We start from the raw sequence: 19,182 nt of genomic DNA, 5'->3' as shown, positions 1-19,182 counted from the left end.
TTTGGCTTTGCAATCAGCAGGGAGTAGTTCAGGCGTATCATGACCAAATTGCTGAATAATAGTACTTTGCTGATGTGCCAGCTCATTGGATGATGATGCAGTCAACATTTTGCTCTTTCCTGACGATGCAGCAACCTTAGATTGTCCCTGCACCCCCATTAATATAATCAGGCCTCTCTGTATGGAAGGTGTATGTGGGGGCTTCTGCTGCCAAACAGAAAAAAAAAACATGCTGCATGGAAAAGCAAGGCTGTTTGTTTTATATTGACTTATTTTTAGAGACGTGGTGGCTTTTAGTGAAATGACATGGGGTCATATGCTTTGGGATCTCTTCACATTTGAAAAAAGTAATGGTGCAAGTGTAGTACGTTAAACATTGTAGAACAGAAGGGTGAAATTCATGTGAAATACTTAATGACACTGCTTAGGCAGTAGGCTGGAAGAGTCTGTAATTACTCATTGGACTAAAAAATTCAATAGCAGTAGTCCATTGTATTGTGCAAAGTTAGTAACTAAAAGCAGAGGGGATAATAATTTTGATTTTCAAAAATTAATACAGCAGGACTATGGCTTGCCATTGGAAGAGCAAGTTAGTATAGCATTTAATGAGAGAGATTCTGGCAAGTCAGTCCTAGTTGCCCATAACTGACTACGCTGATGCAATCCCATAAAGGCCCCAAATCTTCTGCTATATAGAGATAAAGAAAGTTGCTTTAAAAAAACACTCAAGGTTGTCAGAGACCTTTCTCAGCATGCGTCTCCCATCAGGGTAAGAACCTTCCAGCAGGTTTAAATTCCCAATTTCTGGGGCCACTGCACAGAAGTTGAAGATCTTTCGAATGCCAGTATTTTGAAGGAAGACTTGCTGGAAAGACTTGTGACTTCCAAAGAAGTTATTTCATTGGTGCATGCATGTCTTCAGCACACTGAACTGCTGCTGGACTACAGAGGATAATTCACTTGACTGCACCACCACAGCACCACTGATAACAGACCTTAAAGAGTTAGCACTGGTAGTATAGAATATCAGGGAAGAAAGACTTTTGGTCAAGTGCTCTGGCACCAGAGTGCCAGTGGTGGGATTTGCTGGCCTTTCTTGTGAAATCTCCACGGTCCTCTATCACATCTTGGACCTGTTAGATGTCAGCAGTTTTGGAGATAATGGGTTGGTTGCCAGTACTGAGACCTTTCTCCTTGTGATAACTCATCTGCCATTGTTGCACTGGTACTTCTGGTGTAATAGTACTGAGCATCACTAATACAACCACTATTACAGGCACATGACTTACCACCAGTTCCTGTACCCAATATCAGTCACTGTTGATATTTGATATCTATGTTTACTGTTTGTTCACTAGCCTCAACCATTGTCATTACATCAGTAGTTAACAGTATCCATGCTTTGAAGTCTTGAGTTGGCAATTGAGTCTGTGATACAGCAGGTGCTGGTGGCGCAGCTTCAGCCATTACCCATGCAGCAAATGCTGCCAGTGCAAGTACCACTGCAATTCCTGGCTGCAGTGCTCAAAGAACAATATACAGTAATGCAATCTTCTGTAGTGTACCCCTGGAATACCATCACAATCTTCTTTGACGTAGTCAGTTAACAAGCATTCTGTATCATAGGTTCATAGGTTCATACTAGGCTATCTGCCCTAGGGCATTTATAAGCCTAGCCAGAATGTGTTTGGCTTTCGCCACCCATTTTAAATTTATTTTGCTATGCCCTTTTTCGAGGTTAGTATACTGTGCTTCTGTCTAACAGTGACACAGAAGTGATACCCGGGGTAAACGTATGATCTCCCATCCACTCATCAAGATTCCTCTTGAAGAGAGTCAATGAGGGACTCTGCCTAACCTGGACTGGGATTTTATTCCAGAGTGAAGGGAGCCTCTGAGTTATGAATCTGTCCCTCCAGCATGTCCTATTTATTTCAGTGCTGAGGTTCAAGTCTCGAGCGTGGCTCGATGGGATTTGGATTTTCTGAGGTGCAGCATGTCCATTAATTCCGGGTTGGACATGGCTTTATACGTCAGGCACAGATCGCCTCTGAACAGGCAGTATGCCACTGAGTAGAGCTGGAGTTTCTTTAACCGGGCAGCATATGGCATCTGTTTGAGCCCTTTGATCCTCTTGGTGAGGTACTTTTGGGGTCTTTCCAGTTGCTGCAGGTGTCTGGTAAGGTACATCCCAAAAGGGGCATTGTACTCAATTATGGGCGTGATGAGGGATGAGTAAAGAGGCACGATGACCTCCCCTGATCTAGATGTGAATCCCTTCATGATTAGGTGGGCTATATAAAATGTTTTTCTAACCACTTTGGCCACGTGGTTGTCAAATGAGAGATTGCTATCAACTTGGTTCCCCAGGTCCCTAATTACTTCTGTACTTAATGGATTATCACCTATGTGGTAATTTGTGGGCACTTTGTTTTTGCCAAAGGGGATGACTATACACTTTTTGGCATTTAGCTTGAGGCCATGGCTCTGGCACCAGTTGTCTGTTTCTATGAGGCCCTTTTGGAGGATGCTTGTGTCGGCTGGAGAGTCGATTATGGCACCCAGTTTGCAGTCATCTGCGAACTTGGTCAGCCACAATCCTTCCATGTTGGCCTGTACCTCCGAGAAATATATACCGAACAAGAGAGGTCCCAGGACTGAGCCTTGTGGGACACCACTTGTAACTGTTTTGGAGTCTGACATGGCTCCAGCAATTCTAACCATGTTGGTTCTGTCCTTGAGCCAGTTTGCAATCCATCTAGTGACATAGGGGGTTTATATTTAAGCTGGTGAGCTTATCTATAATGCCAGAGTGGGGTATTGTATCGAAGGCTTTTGCGAAGTCCAGGTAGGCTGTGTGGACCACCTTTCCCTCGTCAATGGCCTTGGTGACTGTTTCAAAGAAATCAACCAGGTTTAAGAGGCAGGATCTGCCCTTAACAAAGCCGAACTGGGTAGGATCCAGTGTCTGTAGGTCCCCAATATCTTTATTTATGAGGTCCATGATGATCCTTTCCATAGCTTTGCAGACCAAGCTAGTCAGGCTTATGGGGCGATAGTTTCCAGGATCCGTTGAGGCACCACCTTTATGGAGAGGGACCACTGTTGCTGTACGCCACTCTTTGGGCACATATCCTGTAGTAAGGCTGAGATTGAACAGTAGTTTTATGTTTGGGTTTAGCTCTTCTTGGAGTTCATGTAGGACGCAGCCCGGGACACTGTCTGGTCCCATTGATACTGTGTTTTTTGCTTTGGAGAGGGCGGCTCTTACCTGAGCATCTGAGATGTCAGGGGAGCAGCACTCTGCTGGGATAGATATTTGCCCTTTTGTTGGGGGGGGGGGGGGAGTTTGCGCTGAACCTGTCAGCTAGGATGTTGGCAATGTTTGTGGGTTCAGTGTATTTTTTGTCATTTTGGACTAATTCTGAGCATATCTGGGAATTACCACCCAGGTTCCTAACATAACTAAAGAAAGCCTTGTGATTATCCTTAGTGTCCTGTGCAATTTCTCTCTCGAAGCTGCCCGTAGTTTTTTGCTAATACTGATCAGTGATGCCTTCCCTTTTTGGGATTTTGCTCAATCATTTTGTAGCTTCCTCCTTCTATTGTATAGTTTGTTTATGGCTGGGGTCCACCAGACAGGACGTCTGCCTTTGGAGGATTGGGTCTTGGTTGTATTTGGGATCGCATGATCCATGCATTCCTGAAGGTGTTCATAGAATGCGTTTATAAAGGATTCTGCGGTCTGGGCCGTATTTTCCACAGGCCCGGGGGCTTTGAAGGATTCCACCTCGGTTTTGAGGAGTGTGAAATTTGCTTTAGAGAAGTTTTTCACTGTGGTTTTCTGGGCAGGGGGTGGGGTCGGGATGTGAATATCCAATGAGATTAGTTTATGGTCTGATCTTACCAGTGAGGGATACACTTCTGGTCTGGAGCATAGAGTCCCCATGTTGGTGATGATCAGGTCCAGTATGTTTTCCCCTCTTGTGGGAGTGGTAACAAGTTGTTCCATAGCATTTGAGTTTATAAATTCTAGGAACCTTTGGGCTAGGGTGTTGGAGCTAGAGTAATGCTCCCAGTCTGTGTTTGGGTAGTTGAAGTCGCCCAATATAATGGTGTTTGGAGAGACCTTCATATTTTCCAGTGTTCTCAGAAAGGCCGAGTGGGGTTCCTGGGTTTGGGAGGGTGGTCTGTAGCAGGCTATAAACTGGAAGGCAGTTTTACCCACTGTTAGTTGCACATGGCTAGTCTCTGATGCTTCGTGCTTTGCCACCAACCTGGAGGTGTGGGTATCTTTGATGAATATCGGTACTTCCCCTCCTTTTGTGGTTCGATCCAAGTTTTGGGGCCGAAAAGCATGGTATGTGGTATAACCTGGTAGTGCTGGGGTGCTCTCGGGAGCCCTGAACCAGGTTTCTGTTACTGCACAGATATCGATGTTCTCCTTGCTAAGGAGAGTTTTGAGTGCGTGCATCTTGAGGTTTAGACTTCTGGCGTTGCATCATTAGACTCCGAGCCATCTCTAGAGAGACCCTGAAAGGCCACTCCTAAGACCAAGCACTTGGAACCACTGGAAGTCTAAGACATTTTCACTTTTGACTTTGCAAGGAAGATGTCGATATTTCCCCTTGAAGACTCTAATTTTGTAGAATTTATCTGACTTGTATAGGAAGAAGGGAACTGATTGGCCCACAAACCCCATTCTTTCACCCCTGAGCTGATTGAAGGAGGCATGTGATGACTGACCTCCCAGCCCCCATATGGCATTTCTTCACATGGTAGATGTAGTAAACAATGCCACTAAGGTAATGTGAAACTACCTCACACATAGTAGCTGACAGAATTCTCAGCCTTCCCAAGACATGAGCTATTCTAAATGGAAACCCTGAAATAGAGCCCATTTGGGTATGTGTAAGTCTTTAAATGGACTTCCATGTTACAAAGCCCAGCCATCCATCATCAATACAGAGACTCCAGGACAGTGGACAGGCTAGGAAAGCACATGTTCACCTCCACAACTATGTCTCTGAGGGCTCTAAATTGTCTTACATACATAATTTATTTTAGAGGGAAGCACCGGATGAAGTAACGTTGCTGCAAGGTGTCTTCCAGAAGGACAAAAAAAAAAAAAAGGAAACAGGAAATTGAAAGTTTCAGTGCCATTATCTCTTCCCTCATGAAATGGTGGTCCATATGGCCTACAGCTTGGCTGAATGTTCCATGAGAGCTACAGGCACTGTTGCCAGTGTACACTGGTGCATATTTGCTCTGGCTGTCAGGGTTTGCAGAAGACCTTGATAGAGATTCCTTTTGCTGACCCCACCTGTTCAGCAAAGAATTTTGCAAGCACTTTAAGCATATGGGAAAACAGGACAAAACTCCTCATTGTTATAGGAGTTGTCCTTCTTAGAAAATGTTTCCACAGAAGTAGAGGAGCTGGTTTTGGATCTTGTTCCAGTGAGACTCCTAGTATCCTTGCCAGGAAGAAATAAGAAGGGACAACCAAAGCCTGAGTACCAGTTTTGTCCCAGCTGAGTGGAGGACAGCCAGTGTCATCCCTTTACACAAAGGTAGAGTGTCCACTGATCCTGGAAATTATAGACCCATAAGCCTAACTAGCCTGACCGGCAAGGCCATGGAACAGATTATCATGGATCTCATAAACAATGAAATTGGCAACCTCCAAACACTCGATCCCACACAGTTTGGTTTCATCAAGGGGAGGTCATGTCTGTTAAATGTGGTTGGCTTTTTTGAGACTGTCACCAAAACCATGGATGAGGGGAAGACAGTGCACACTGCCTATCTTGACCTGGCCAAAGCCTTCAACACTTTTCCCCACTTGGGCATAATAGATAAACTCTCTCAATTAGACATCCGTCCGTATATTACCAGATGGGTAGCCAACTGGCCCACTGATAGAACCCACCTAGTCAAAATAAGGGGAAGCCACCTCAAGCATAGACCCGTATTGAGTGTCGTACCCCAGGGTTCAGTCCTGGGGCCTCTGTTATTTGGGATATACTTCTCTGAGGTACAGGCCAAAACCAGTGGGCTATGGCTGACCAAGTTTGCCAAAGACTGCAAGTTGGGAGCTGACGTGGACATCCTCTGAGGGTCTCACCCAAACAAATGACTGGTGCCAGAAACATGGCCTTAAGCTGAATACAAAAAAAAAATGCATCATCATCCCCTTTGGGGAGAGAGATGTCCCCACAAATTATCACATTAATAACAATGTTCTAAGCACGCAGTCAGTCATGAGGGATTTGGGCACCCAGACTGATAGCAGCTTGACTTTTGACCACCAGGATGTTCTTCCTGTTTCACTGTTGCAGTCATTACATTTGGGTAATCTGCTGGCAGGTTGCCCTCAGTCGGCCTGAATATCAAAGTCTTGGGTCTTGCGTCGGTTGCTGTTTCCTCTTCCATGACATCAGGGGTATAAAACATGCAGCCGACGCCATTTTCTTCAGTCTTTCTTGCCGCTCGGTGCCTGAAGCAGAAACAGTTCGCAAGTGCCGGTCGGCCAACTCCTGAAATTTTCGCATTCGAGTTTCAGAACCGAAGTCTTCAATTAAAGCTAAGTACCCCGTTGGGGAAACTTTTTCTTGCTCCTTACCGATGTCAGTAAAAGTTAATAATTGCATTACTTGTGGGAAGCAAGTACCTCATAAGGATTTTCATTTGTACTGTATTCCTTGCCTAGGCCCAGATCATAATGTGCCTTGCTGTCGGTTTTGTGCTAGATTTAACCAACGCACTATTAAGCGTCGGTATATCTTTGCTTCAAAATATTTTGGATCCAGATTTAATTACCCTTAAATGTCGTCAGATAGCAGTCCGACTACCGGAGTTCACAAAAATCGCAAAGAAAAGGACAGAGACAGACCGTTGAGGTCCAAAACCGACAACGAAGCTTCTCCTAAGCCAGTCACCGGTTCGTCAGTACTCAGTGAGGCGCTTTCGCAGCCCCTGATACCCACTACTTTTGAGTCGCAGGCCTCTACCGAGACCCATGCGGAGTCAGGTATGCCGCGAGATTCTCAGAGTATTGAACCCGCGGATGTCTCTTTCTCAGATGGGTCCGGAGCCGCTGAGCAGGCACCAGCTTCTGAGGCTGTTTTTAGGCCTCAACATTTCTATATAAAACCGACGCCAGCTTCAAAAACAAAAGCAACTTCTAAGTCTAAAAAAACGATGCATGAGCCACGTGCTCAGGCCCCTATGCCTAAAAAACAGATGATCAAAATGGCTGAAGACTTAATTACCTTGATCAGGGGTTCCCAACCCCCCCCCCCCCGGTGCTAAGAGGCCTAGGCAAGACACTGATTATGAGTCTTCAGATCAGGTTTCTATTTCTTCTGATCAGGAATTTTCTATACCACCCTATGAGGATTCAGGTGCTGAAGAGTCCATTCCATCTGCATCTCCTCCTGAGGATTATTCTTTTGGAGAAACCTTGCATACTTTAAGGGAACATTTTCATTGGGAGAGTCAGGATTTCTCCGAATCAAAAAAGAGGCTTGGGGATTTCCTTCTTCCTCAGCATAGGCCTTTGGCTATACCTCCTGTATTAGACATTGTTGATGATGTGTTTGCGGAATCAAGCATGGCTCTTGATTCCTTACCTCCGGCTCCTAGTAAGTCAGACAGATATTACAGGGTTCCTGACTCCCACAAATTTTTATTCAAAATTCCTGCTGCTGATCCTGAAACTATCTCACAGGGTTACAAAGGTGTAAAGGCCTCAACAGCCAAGAATCCTACCCCCTCTGATAGAGATTCCAGGGCGCTTGATAGATTGGGAAAGAAGGTTTATACATCTGAAACCTTGGCAATTAGGGCCTTAAACTGCCAGTTTCATATGCTTAAATATCAACAGCATGTTATGGGCTTATTGAAACAGAAAATGATGTTGATTTCTGATTGTGTGGAAAATAAAGAATTACAAGAATTATTGCATGCAGCAGAACAGGTTGGAAAGCATACTTTGTAATGTGGTTTTGATTCCTTGGAGGCCTCTTGCAGGGCCGCAGTTACTGGATCTGTGATTAGAAGGCATGCCTGGCTCAAGGAGCAAAATTTACCTGATCATGTTAAAGCTAAGTTGTTACAAGTGCAGTCACCCAGATTCAGTAGACACTGGCCTACTAAAAATTGGTCCTTTCCTGTGTCCAACAGAGCCTCACAAGGCAAATCCAGGTGCTCAAAAGGCTCTAGATAGCAATCACAGGGTTCTTACAGGTCAAAGCAATGGGGTGCCTCTACCTCCAAATCTGGAGGAAACAAAGCACAACCCTGCATTAAGCAGTCTCAATGACTTCCCTCTACCATCACCAAGCACTTATCTGTTGGCAGCCCCTTGGGGGAAAATTAGCACTTCATGCTCAAAATTGGTAGTTAATAACCCAGGACAAGTGGGTATTAAACATAGTATCCCGGGGGTACAGATTTCATTTCCATACTTTGCCAATTCCAAACGGTTGGCCAGATTTGCCACAAAATCAATGGGCAGAGGCTCAGAAACAAGTTATGTCCCTCATGGATATGGGGGCTATTCAGCCAGTACCAGAACAAGAAAAAGGACAAGGTTTTTATTCAAAACTGTTCCTGGGACCCAGAAAAGACAATGCCTGGCGTCCAATACTGAACTTATCAATTTTGAACACATTCTTGGACATCCCAAAGTTCAAAATGCTGACTTTACAACAGCTTCTCCCCATGCTGGGCAAGAACTGTTGGTTAGTGACTCTTAAGAGAGGCATACCTGCATATCCGAATCAGGGAATCGTGCAGAAGATACCTCCGCTTCAAGGCAGGTTTTATGCATTACCAATTTTCTGCACTGCCCTTTGGCTTATCTACTGTGCCCAGGGTCTTTACAAAGTGCCTGGCACCAGTAATTGCATTTTGCAGACAAAGAAGCATACAAATCTATCCTTACTTGGACGACTGTCTCATTCAAGCAGAAAACAAGGACATTCTTCTGCAACATCTGGCATTTGTAAAAAGGCTTCTAACATGCCTAGGGTACACAATAAACGAAAATAAATCACAACTGGTACCCTCTCAAAAAATTACATTCCTGGGTGCGAGCTTGAATGCAACTGCCCAGATGGCTTACCTTACGCCAGGCAAACAAAGGCAACTGACTATATACTTCAAACAGATGGCAACAAAAACCCAGTTATCTGCAAGACAAATTCTGCAGGCTTTGGGGTTCATGGCATCTTACATTCTACTAATTCCATATGCAAGACTGCATATGAGGAAACTACAATGGTATCTGAAAAGTTTATGGAGTCAACATGGTCACAGTCTGGAAACAATGATTCCTCTCATTCCCTGCCTGCAACAGGAGTTTCTTTGGTGGGCAGAGTCACGTCACCTTCTGCCACCCAAACCCTAACTACAGACCCATCAGACTATGCTTGGGGGGCCCACCTGGTGGGGAGATGCATTCAGGGCATATGGAGCCCAAAACAAATGCATCTGCATATCAACCAAAAAGAGATGCTAGCTGTTCAGAATGCCCTGACAGCCTTCAAGGATGTGCTTCATCCAGGACAACTACTGATAAAGACGGACAACACCACGGTTATGTGGTACATAAACAAGCAGGGGGGTACACATTCCTACCCCCTTGCAGACTAGCCATGGCATTGTGGAACACAGCCTTGACCTACCAAGTACATCTTCAAGCTCAATTCCTGCCAGGAAAACAAATTACTCTGGCAGACGACTTAAGCAGAAATCTTATGAACCCTCAAGAGTGGAAACTGGATCCGCAAGTCTTCAGCATGATAACAAAGAAATGGGGGAGCCCAGACATGGATCTATTTGCCTCTCCCCAAAATTATCAACTGGACAAATTCTGCACAAGGACTTATAACAGACAAGCATGGAAAGTGGATGCCCTCTCCTTCAGTTGGAAAAACCTATCAGTCTATGCCTTTCCCCCACTGCCTCTTCTCTCCAAGGTCTTACTAAAGGTCAGACAGGAAAGACCAAAAATGATCCTAATTGCCCCAGACTGGCCTCGCCAGCACTGGTACCCAATTCTAAGGAATATGTCTCAAATACCTCCTTGGTACTTGCCTCAAATACCTCATCTACTGTCTCAGCAGAGCAATCAAATTCTGCACACTCAGCTCCAAACTCTGAACCTGGCAGCATGGCTGATCATGTAATTATTCAAACAACACCTCTCAGTAAATCTGTGATGGATGTCATTTTGGAAGCCAGAAAGCCTAGTACTAGAAAATCTTATGCTGATAAATGGAAGAGATTCTGTGCTTGGAACCAAGCACAAGGAACGGACACAGCAAAGCCAAATATTCCTCAGATTTTACAATACTTGACTGAGATGCTTGACAAGGGCCTATCCTTTTCTTCAATAAGAATCCATGCCTCTGCTATCTCGGCTCATTACAACACGGAGCCTCCCATCTTTTCTCATCCTCTGCTAAAACAGTATCTTAGAAGGGCCAAAAATTTAAGGCCTCCCAGAAGATCACCAACTCCTGCATGGGACCTCAATTTTGTGCTGGAAAAACTCACCCTGCCTCCTTTTGAACCAGCAGCTACTGTGGATATAAAGTTTTATCCTGGAAAACAGCTTTCCTTTTGGCAATCACTTCAGCAAGAAGGGTTTCAGAACTACAGGCCCTCATGGCTGTAGAGCCTTTTATTACATTTTACCCGGACAGGGTGTCCCTCAAGACCAATCCTTCCTTTATGCCTAAGGTAGCATCCAGCGTGGTTCTTAACAAAGCTATTCACCTGCCAACATTTTACCCAAATCTGCAGAACAAGGGGGAGCGGATTTTGCATTCCTTGGACGTACACAAACAACTAAGATTCTGCTTAAACAGGACCAAATCTCTAAGAAAGTCTGAGCAACTACTGGTGGCATTTGCTGCAGGATCAGAGGGGAAGGCTACATCAAAGCAGACTATTTCTAAGTGGATAAGCCACTGCATTCGTTTCTGCTACTTGCATCATGGTAAACCAGTGCCCAAGGGAATCGGGTCACATTCCACCAGGGCTACCTCTACCTCAGCAGCTATTTTCAGAGGAGTTCCAACCAAAGACATTTTAGAAGCTGCTACTTGGAGCTCTGTTCATACCTTTACAAAGCATTATCATTTGCCTCTCTTCTTGAAGTTCAGAGCAGGCTTTGCCACTGCAGTTCTGCAGGGCCTTATAACCGCTTCTAATGCTATTTAGCTCCATCCTCCCATCCATAGCTTTGGGATTCTACCCAAATGTAATGACTGCAACAGTGAAATACGAAGAACATAGTACAGTTGTGTACGCTTACCATAAATCTAGATGTTCAAGTGTATTCACTGTTACAGTCCGGGTTACCCACCTGCCATCCCCCTTTTTTCTAGAACTTCTCTTTCCTTCACTAGATTCTAAAACCTTTGTGGTGTATTTGCTTTTAGATGAAGGTAAAGTTTATGTTGCTAAAAGTGCATTTATTTATATATTGTGTATATATATATATATATATATATATATATATATATTTTTTTTTGCTCCCCATTTGGGGGGCACCTGACATCTGTGGCAAGAAAATGGTGTCGGCTGCATGTTTTATACCCTTGACGACCTGACGAGGAGACGGCAACTGACGCAGGACCCAAGACTTTGATATTCAGGCCGACTGAGGGCAACCTGCCAGCAGATTACCCAAATGTAATGACTGCAACAGTGAATAAACTTGAACATCTACATTTATGGTAAATGTACACAACTGTACCTTTGCTTATATTGTACGGAAAGCTTTCTACATGGCCCACCTCATAAGTAAGGGTATCTCATCCAGGGACAAGGAGGTCATAACATCCCTGTATTCTTCCTTATAAGTCCCATTATGGAGTACAGTGTCCCATTCAGCATGTACCTCGCAAAGCACATGCAGTAGCTGGAGAGACCACAGAGGTTCCTCATCAGGAGAATCCAGATCCTCAAAAATCTATCATACACAGGCTAAAAGCCCTATCCCTCTACTCTGTTTCATATAGATTCCTCAGAGGTGACCTCTGTCTGGCATACAAGGCGATCTCGGAACCCGCCTTGATGGGACTTTTGCATATCTGCAAGTCGTGCTCTACTCGAGTAACCCGCACACGTGGCCTCAACCTGGTCTGTGACATCATTAGGACTTGCTGGCGGGACAAATGTGTGTGCCAGAGACTCCCTCATCTATGGAGTAAACTCCCTCTACACATCAATCATAGTACCTCTTTACCCCTTTTTAAGCGCAATCTGGATAACTGTATGGGAAATGGAAAATACATCCCTGGGATTCCACCCGTGTCCCTGCTGGACAGGGAGATTGGGTGCCGATTTGTCTATGCATGGGCTAAACTCTTGGCTAGGCTTATAAGGTCCTCAGGGTCAGTAGCCTAGTAACTTCCTATTTTACAGGAAAGGGTCCCTTCATTGACATATGGTGCCCAGAGGGGTAGTAGAAATGCCTGTCAGTCTGGAGGCTGTGGGCAGTTCACAAATGACCGGCACTTTATTCAGAAACTTTCCCAATATGCTCCCTTCTGTTGTCAGTTTGGTGGTGGCTGCTCCTTGTTACACCACCCTAGCTCAAAGTCATGATGGGTAAGTGTGTAAGGGACAAAATATCCAGAAGCTATAGAATTCTTCTATTCAACTTGCCCCACAAAAGACCATGGCTAACTTCCCTACCTCCTCAGAAAAAGAAAGAAAAAAAAAACAGCACAGGAGGTAGCCATCCAGAAGGACGCTCTGGACCTGAAAGACCAAGGCTATTACCCAGGGCATTTTACCTTTCTCTGGGTTGCAGCGGCCTTGGGTTGGGAGGGTGGCCTAATGGTTAAAGTGTTTGCCTTACAAACACAAGGTGCAGGGTTTGAGTCTCACAAGAGATAATTGGCTAGGCTTAAAATGGCTTGCAAGGGCAGTTAGCTTAGTACTAACCTATGAACCTAAATGACTTTGTACAAAAGAAAGCTTTTATCATGGTTGAGATGCAAACAACGCTGAAATCTCAAAAAGAGATTTGATATGTTTTTTAGACCTTCAAGAAACCTACTTACACATGAAATTTGTCTAAGAATCAAGAAGGTTCCTGTACTTCAAGGTTGGAGTTAATCATGTACTAGTTCAACTATAGCCCAGTCTGTGTTCACTGTGTGCATGGAGGGCACTTTGGCTTACCAGAGACTGCAAAGGACTAACTACCTACTACCATTCAAAGACCACTGGCTTTCAGTTCTAGCTTACCAATAAGCCTTGCTAGTAAATGTCCAATCTGTGTTCTGTCTCCAGTGTGTTACTGTAAATGCCCGCTGTCACATTTAGTTCCTTCACAGCGAATCACCTTCATGCATTCCAGTCAGCAACCAGTGCAAATCTTCCTGTGTCAGGACAAAATCTAGGCCTTATAAACGTTACTTTAACAGATCCTTGACTGTTACTTTCTCAGACTTCTAGTTGTTATAACGTTTTCCCAGGTTTCTCATGCACAGCTGAACATGAGATCAGATTGCAGTAGTGTGAGCAAGAGCAGCCCTTCATAAGTCAGGTTTCCTTGCAATGCTGGTGGCTCCACTCCCCTAATGTGGACATCAGCAACCTGTTTGTAGGACCACAGCCCATGCACGCCATTACCACTGATGTCTCTTAGAGTCAGGGGGAACATTTCCAGTGTAAGACAGTGTAGGGTTACTGGTGTCCACAGCAATCCTAGTTACACACAAGCATTTTAGAGCTCAGACATGTCTTTTTGGCCTGTACACCTTTCAGTTATATTTTTGGTGACAGTATTTATCTCTGGACAGTCCATCCCCATTCATCGGTTAAGCAGAATTTTCATTCTCCCACACAAATGGTGTCTGACACAGGCAGTAGCCAACTAAATATCCCATAAGTGGGGACCATCCAGTAACAGAAATGTTTGCATCACTGAAAAGTAAAAAATGGCAATAATTCATCTCATTTTCAAGACTGAATACTCCAGTTAAGGGTGCCCTGACCCAAACCTTGCTGAAAGGTCACCTTTACTTTTTCTCACCCCTTCCCCTCAACTTAGGTTTTTCACAAGGCCAAATTGCAACTATCCAAAATGATACTGGTAGCCCACATTGACCGACATAAATTTGGTTTCTACTGCTGTCACCATTCATCGCTGAGGTACGTTTCCATTTGACACAATGTGTAAAGCTTTCCATAAAAGGCATATTTCATTTGAGGTTAGTAGTCCAGAACCCATGCTGCCTTGGGATTTCTACTTTGTTTTGGAGAAACTGACCTGACATCCCTCTGAAATGGCTTCTTCCTCAGAACTTCAGTTCCTGTTCTAAAATTCCTTCCTTCCAGTCACTGTTACCTCTGCTGGTAAGATTTGCCAAATTAGAAGTTGTAATGGTCAAAATTATTTGTTCTTCCTCTGAACTAGTACATCATTTATGCAGACATTGGCAACAAAAAACAACCTAAACCAGACAATTTACCTCCTTTTTTATTCCCATACTGCCATATCTAGAGGACAGAGTACACTGCATTGCATATGTTGTGCATAGGATACTTAGATTGCACTTAGCCAGGACAAAGGCCTTCAGAATATCAGACTAGCTATTCATCTCCTTTGTCACTTAGAGCAAGGGAGTGCAGGTGTCCAAGAAGTCCATGTGGATCTGTTATTGCATAACTTCTTGCTGTTGAGTGGCAGGAAAGCAGCTGCCATAGATTTCCAAGGTGCAGTTTGTCAAGGTGGTGGCCACCTTTGCAGCCTTTCTCAAGTATGTATCAGTAGATTACATTTATGTGGTTGAGATCTTGAAGGTCCCTGAATACCTTCATTAAGCATTACAAGATAACCTTAGCCTGTTGGGCATAGTCGGAATCACTGTAATCAGGGATATGTTTTTCTGGTGGACCACTCAGCATGACCTGAGGATTCAGTTGTTACTGCTGTGGAGTTTGTCAGCTTGTTAAGAGGTATGAAAGTTTTGTCATAATGGTAGATGTTTAACAGATGGCGCATCCTTAGTAGCACATCACACCAGCCATCCTCCCTACCTTGGTCCGGGAAGTTAGATCCCAGTATGGAAGGCTCATTCTTGTGCCATTTTCCCCTCTCTTCTCCCTTTCTTAGGTAGTGACATCAAATATTCCTCAAGTAGTCCGTTTACATTGAGTATTTATAAGCAACCAGGCCTGCAGCTGTTCTTTTTACCCATGGCTATGTGACCACTTATTGCGTAGAGTAGTGTGGGACAGCTCAGAACTGGACATCAGAGAACAGAACAGAATCGTGGAAGTGTCAACGTTGGGGCGGGGGCACCTGAAAAAGTTCACGGTGCCAAGTGATCCTGGTGCCTTTGAGGCACAGGGTTCTTACTGTTGCTAGGAAGTATTACTTGTTTAAAAAAATGCCATCGAAGTAAGATGCAACTTTAATTTATTTCTGATGTAGTGTCCTTAACAGTGGTTTATTTACCCTGTGCCACGTCACTGTACAAGCCTTTGTAGTAATCTGGAACAGCTGCAGTTTCAAGATGATCTGTTCCACCACTATAGTTGTGCTACCTCTGTTAGCTCCCTCATGTGGCTTCTATTCCCTTCTTGTCACTGTACATTTGGTAAGTACTTGTCTCACTTGGTTATACTAGAAACATTAAACCAAAATGTCAACATGTACTATAACCTGTGGCTTCCCCATTTTCATGTGGATCCTTGTGCTAGTTTAGATTGCCCCACGGGTTCCCTTATACTAGGGTTTTGCCCTGCCGACTAGCTAGAGGTACCTTTTTGTCGCCATCACTTTGGCAAAGGTTTATTCCCATTCTGTCAGTCATAGTGAACCTATACAGGAAATTCACCCCGGGGATCACTTCAACAGCCTTGCTTGTTAGGGGCACAAGGAACTAACGTCCGGCAACAGGACGACTGGGAATATTCTTGGGCTAGGCTTGTGGTGGCTCCACGGCCATTAGCCTAGTACTCACCTATGAACCTATTCAGTTATCATTGGGCAAGGTACTGAGTGCTTGCTTCCCTTATCAAGTCTGCCATCATTTCATAAATAGTTGTTTGACACCAACTCACTTAACTGTTAAAGTACATGCTTATTTCTACAATGAAATCACTGGTAGCGTCTTGTTTACTTTAGTGTTTTGCTAAACTTTTTCTTGTAAGATTTAAATATGAGCTCAAAACATTTAGAAAGCACATTATTAACTTTACAATAATCCATGTGTTCAGAGTTTGCAAAGAATGCCTTTACTAATGAGTAGGACATTAAAACTGCACCAAACTGACAGTTTGATTGTATACATGCTCAGATGCATAAATTAAACCACAGAAGTCGCTCTCCTCGTTGTAATGAGGAGACAGTTTAGTTCTGACATTGACATCTAAGGCTGTTTTTTTACCCCCTGCCACATGCATGCCTTTGGGGAAGGGTTAGCAGTTTTTCCTGTAGCGGATGACATAATGATTAAGTTGTGTACCTTACAGACACAATATACAGGGTTTTTAAGTCTTGCCTTTGAGAAGAATGTCCAGGCTTAAAAAGATCGCCTGGGGGTTTTTAAGCCTTGCCTTTGAGAAGAATGTCCAGGCTTATTAGCCTAGTAATCACCTATAAACCCGTACACTTACAACCAGGGTAAAGCAGTGCGTAGGTTCCATGGACTGAGTTTCATTTGCATGCAGTCTCTCTCAAATGCTGTCATCTCCTCCTTGGTCATGGCCAGCGTGTGAAATTCCTTTTACAATACTCTCCATAATCAGCTGTGGGACTGGCATGTTGCATACTCCTCATAGCTAATTTTTGCCCATTTTCTGACTTTGTGTAAAAAGAAAAAAAAAGAGAAAACTATTGTGCACTGTATTCCTCCACATATTTACCTTATGATTGCAAAGGTGTACATACTGTTTGGTAGAAAAAAAGTTTTTCAGGTTATTGAAATCAGTATCTACACAACTGCACACCAATTGATATGTGATATATGGGTGTATGTGCCACCTAATACCACCAGTTTGTGTGATTGTCAAGTGCTGTAGTCTCATGATCCACACTACTGACAGACTGTTAATGCAAGAAGCAGTTAGTCTTAATAGCATATGACATATGTGCATGTCTGTGTTGGGTAATAGCCAGCGGTTAACACACCAAATAAATCTTAGTGACCAGCTGCAGAACAAAAGTTGCATTCACTGGCTCCTCAGGGTCTCTCTTCTTTTTCCAGCCCACTGCCTCCCACTGGTATCTCACAGTCATGCACAGTATTTTCCCTATAATGATCTCATTCCATTATCAACACCCTTTCCTTACTTTCTTTGCAACACACTGCCACCAGCCAGATCAGTGTGACACCAAAATTACACCATTTATCCTTAATATAAGCCATTCATTAGATATTTGTATAGTAACATTAGTTGAGAGTCAATTATATCACTGATCTTGGTAGTTACTCTTTAAGCACATAAATAAATCCGTAGCCACAATCCTTTGAAATACAGTAATTGTTTTCACTTGCAAATAAAGCTAGCTAGTACACTTAAAATTTAAATATACAAACATGTACATGCTTGAATAAGGATTATAAAAATAAAACTGTCTGAACAGGTAGTTTGCATAAACTAAATAAACCACAGTAAACAAGAATAAGTATGAGAAAATGACAGACTGTCCAAAAGGCTTATGCGGCACAAGAAGGTGATTAGAGTTGGTACTGTGTACACCTTTTTGTCATTTTTCTGAAATTAAATTATCTACTAAACTAGTTCTGTTACTTCTTTTAGCTCAAGCTTCAGTGCATCCTGTTTACTACTAATTTGAAAGTCCAAATAACTGTTGCGGAGAACTCACAGGCAATGTTTTCCAGTTTGAAGAGTCTCTCTCAAATACAGGCCCCTTGTGCAGACTTCAGAAGGCCAGCAGAGGCTAACTGTATTCTCAATGTAATTTGGAATCACAGTATTGTCCTTTGCGAACAGCTGTGTTTTAAAAAATTGTAACACTGAAAAACATTTAGTTGACTTTGTACATTAGACAACTAACCCCCCCCCCCCCCCAAAAAAAAAAGCAGTGTCTGGGGACACTACGGCTGTCCTGGTTTACCATGTTTGAATCTGAACAGCTTTTTTTTTTTTTTGGTTTAAAATAAAACTGCTTTGAACTCAAAAACTCCAGTTAAAATAAAAGTTATTCCTTTGACAAAAGTAACATTCTAAGAACTACCTAAATCCAAAAATGTGTGCAAGTTTGAGATCAGATTTTCTTTTAAACGTGCTGCTTGTATTTGTACTGAAAGCAGTTACATATTGTATGGCTTTCATACTTTGTGCTTTATTTTTTTTTTACATTTATTTTATGAATATTACTTGGATTTTCTGTAGTCCAGTACAGTTTATTTCACCTCTGCTATACATCTCCATTGCATAATAGCTGCAGTTGTAACATCTATACAGTGTGTACTTAATGATGGTTTCATATGCAACCTTATGAAGTTCTTTCATAGAAAGGGATGGTCTAGTTCTTGAGGAAGTGGTGGTTTGTGTATCCCATATATTGCTGCCTTTTTTATTTGTGAAAGAAAAACATTCACAAATGTTGCCAGAAAATGAAGTGCTATAAAATATTTTTTTCTTGTTAGATAGAAGATGAGATGAAACAGAAGGAGCTGACCGCTAGTGAGAAAGAAGACTCCATTAAAGTGAAAAAGAGAACAGTCGACTTACTTCCAGATGCAGAAAACAATTTGACAAAGTTACAGGTGTGAATACAATTTACCTTCTTTTTCTTTCATTGAAAAAGCAGATATTAGTCATTCTGTGTAGTTACATGAATTTAGGGATGTTGCACTGATTTGCTCGTTTTTGTCAGGGTTTTGTCTGAATGCTTAGTGTAATACAGGATATGTTTTGAGAGGGAAGTAGACAGAGTAATTGAAGAGGGAATGGGCTTCCATTACAGTAGTTGTTTAAAGTTTGGATTGAGTTGACTCACAAGCTACACATATTGAGAATAATGGTACCTCCCTTGTAAGTGATTCAAGGATATTTTTGATGCTTCACATGTTTGGTATGTTTTTGGCATTGGGTGATACGAGGCAAAATTTTGTCAGATTGACTGGATAATGGACATTAGTGCAGATGGAGTGTTGTGAGTTGACTTTGAATCAG

General features: G+C 43.1%; 1 protein-coding gene across 1 annotated transcript in view; it reads left to right on the top strand.

Moving 5' to 3' along the window:
• Positions 1–19,182, top strand: part of CCDC22 (coiled-coil domain containing 22) — a 645,106-nt gene that overhangs the window by 278,745 nt on the left and 347,179 nt on the right. The window contains exon 10 of the mRNA XM_044080125.1: positions 18,654–18,773. Coding sequence (XP_043936060.1) covers positions 18,654–18,773 — 120 coding nt within the window. The remainder of the gene's footprint in view (positions 1–18,653; positions 18,774–19,182) is intronic.

Source organism: Protopterus annectens, chromosome 8.part0, assembly GCF_019279795.1.
Source record: "Protopterus annectens isolate FY-2018-M chromosome 8.part0, PAN1.0, whole genome shotgun sequence".
NCBI lineage: Eukaryota > Metazoa > Chordata > Ceratodontiformes > Protopteridae > Protopterus > Protopterus annectens.
The sequence above is the reverse complement of the archived record's forward strand: the minus strand, read 5'-3'. Positions and strand labels throughout refer to the sequence as shown.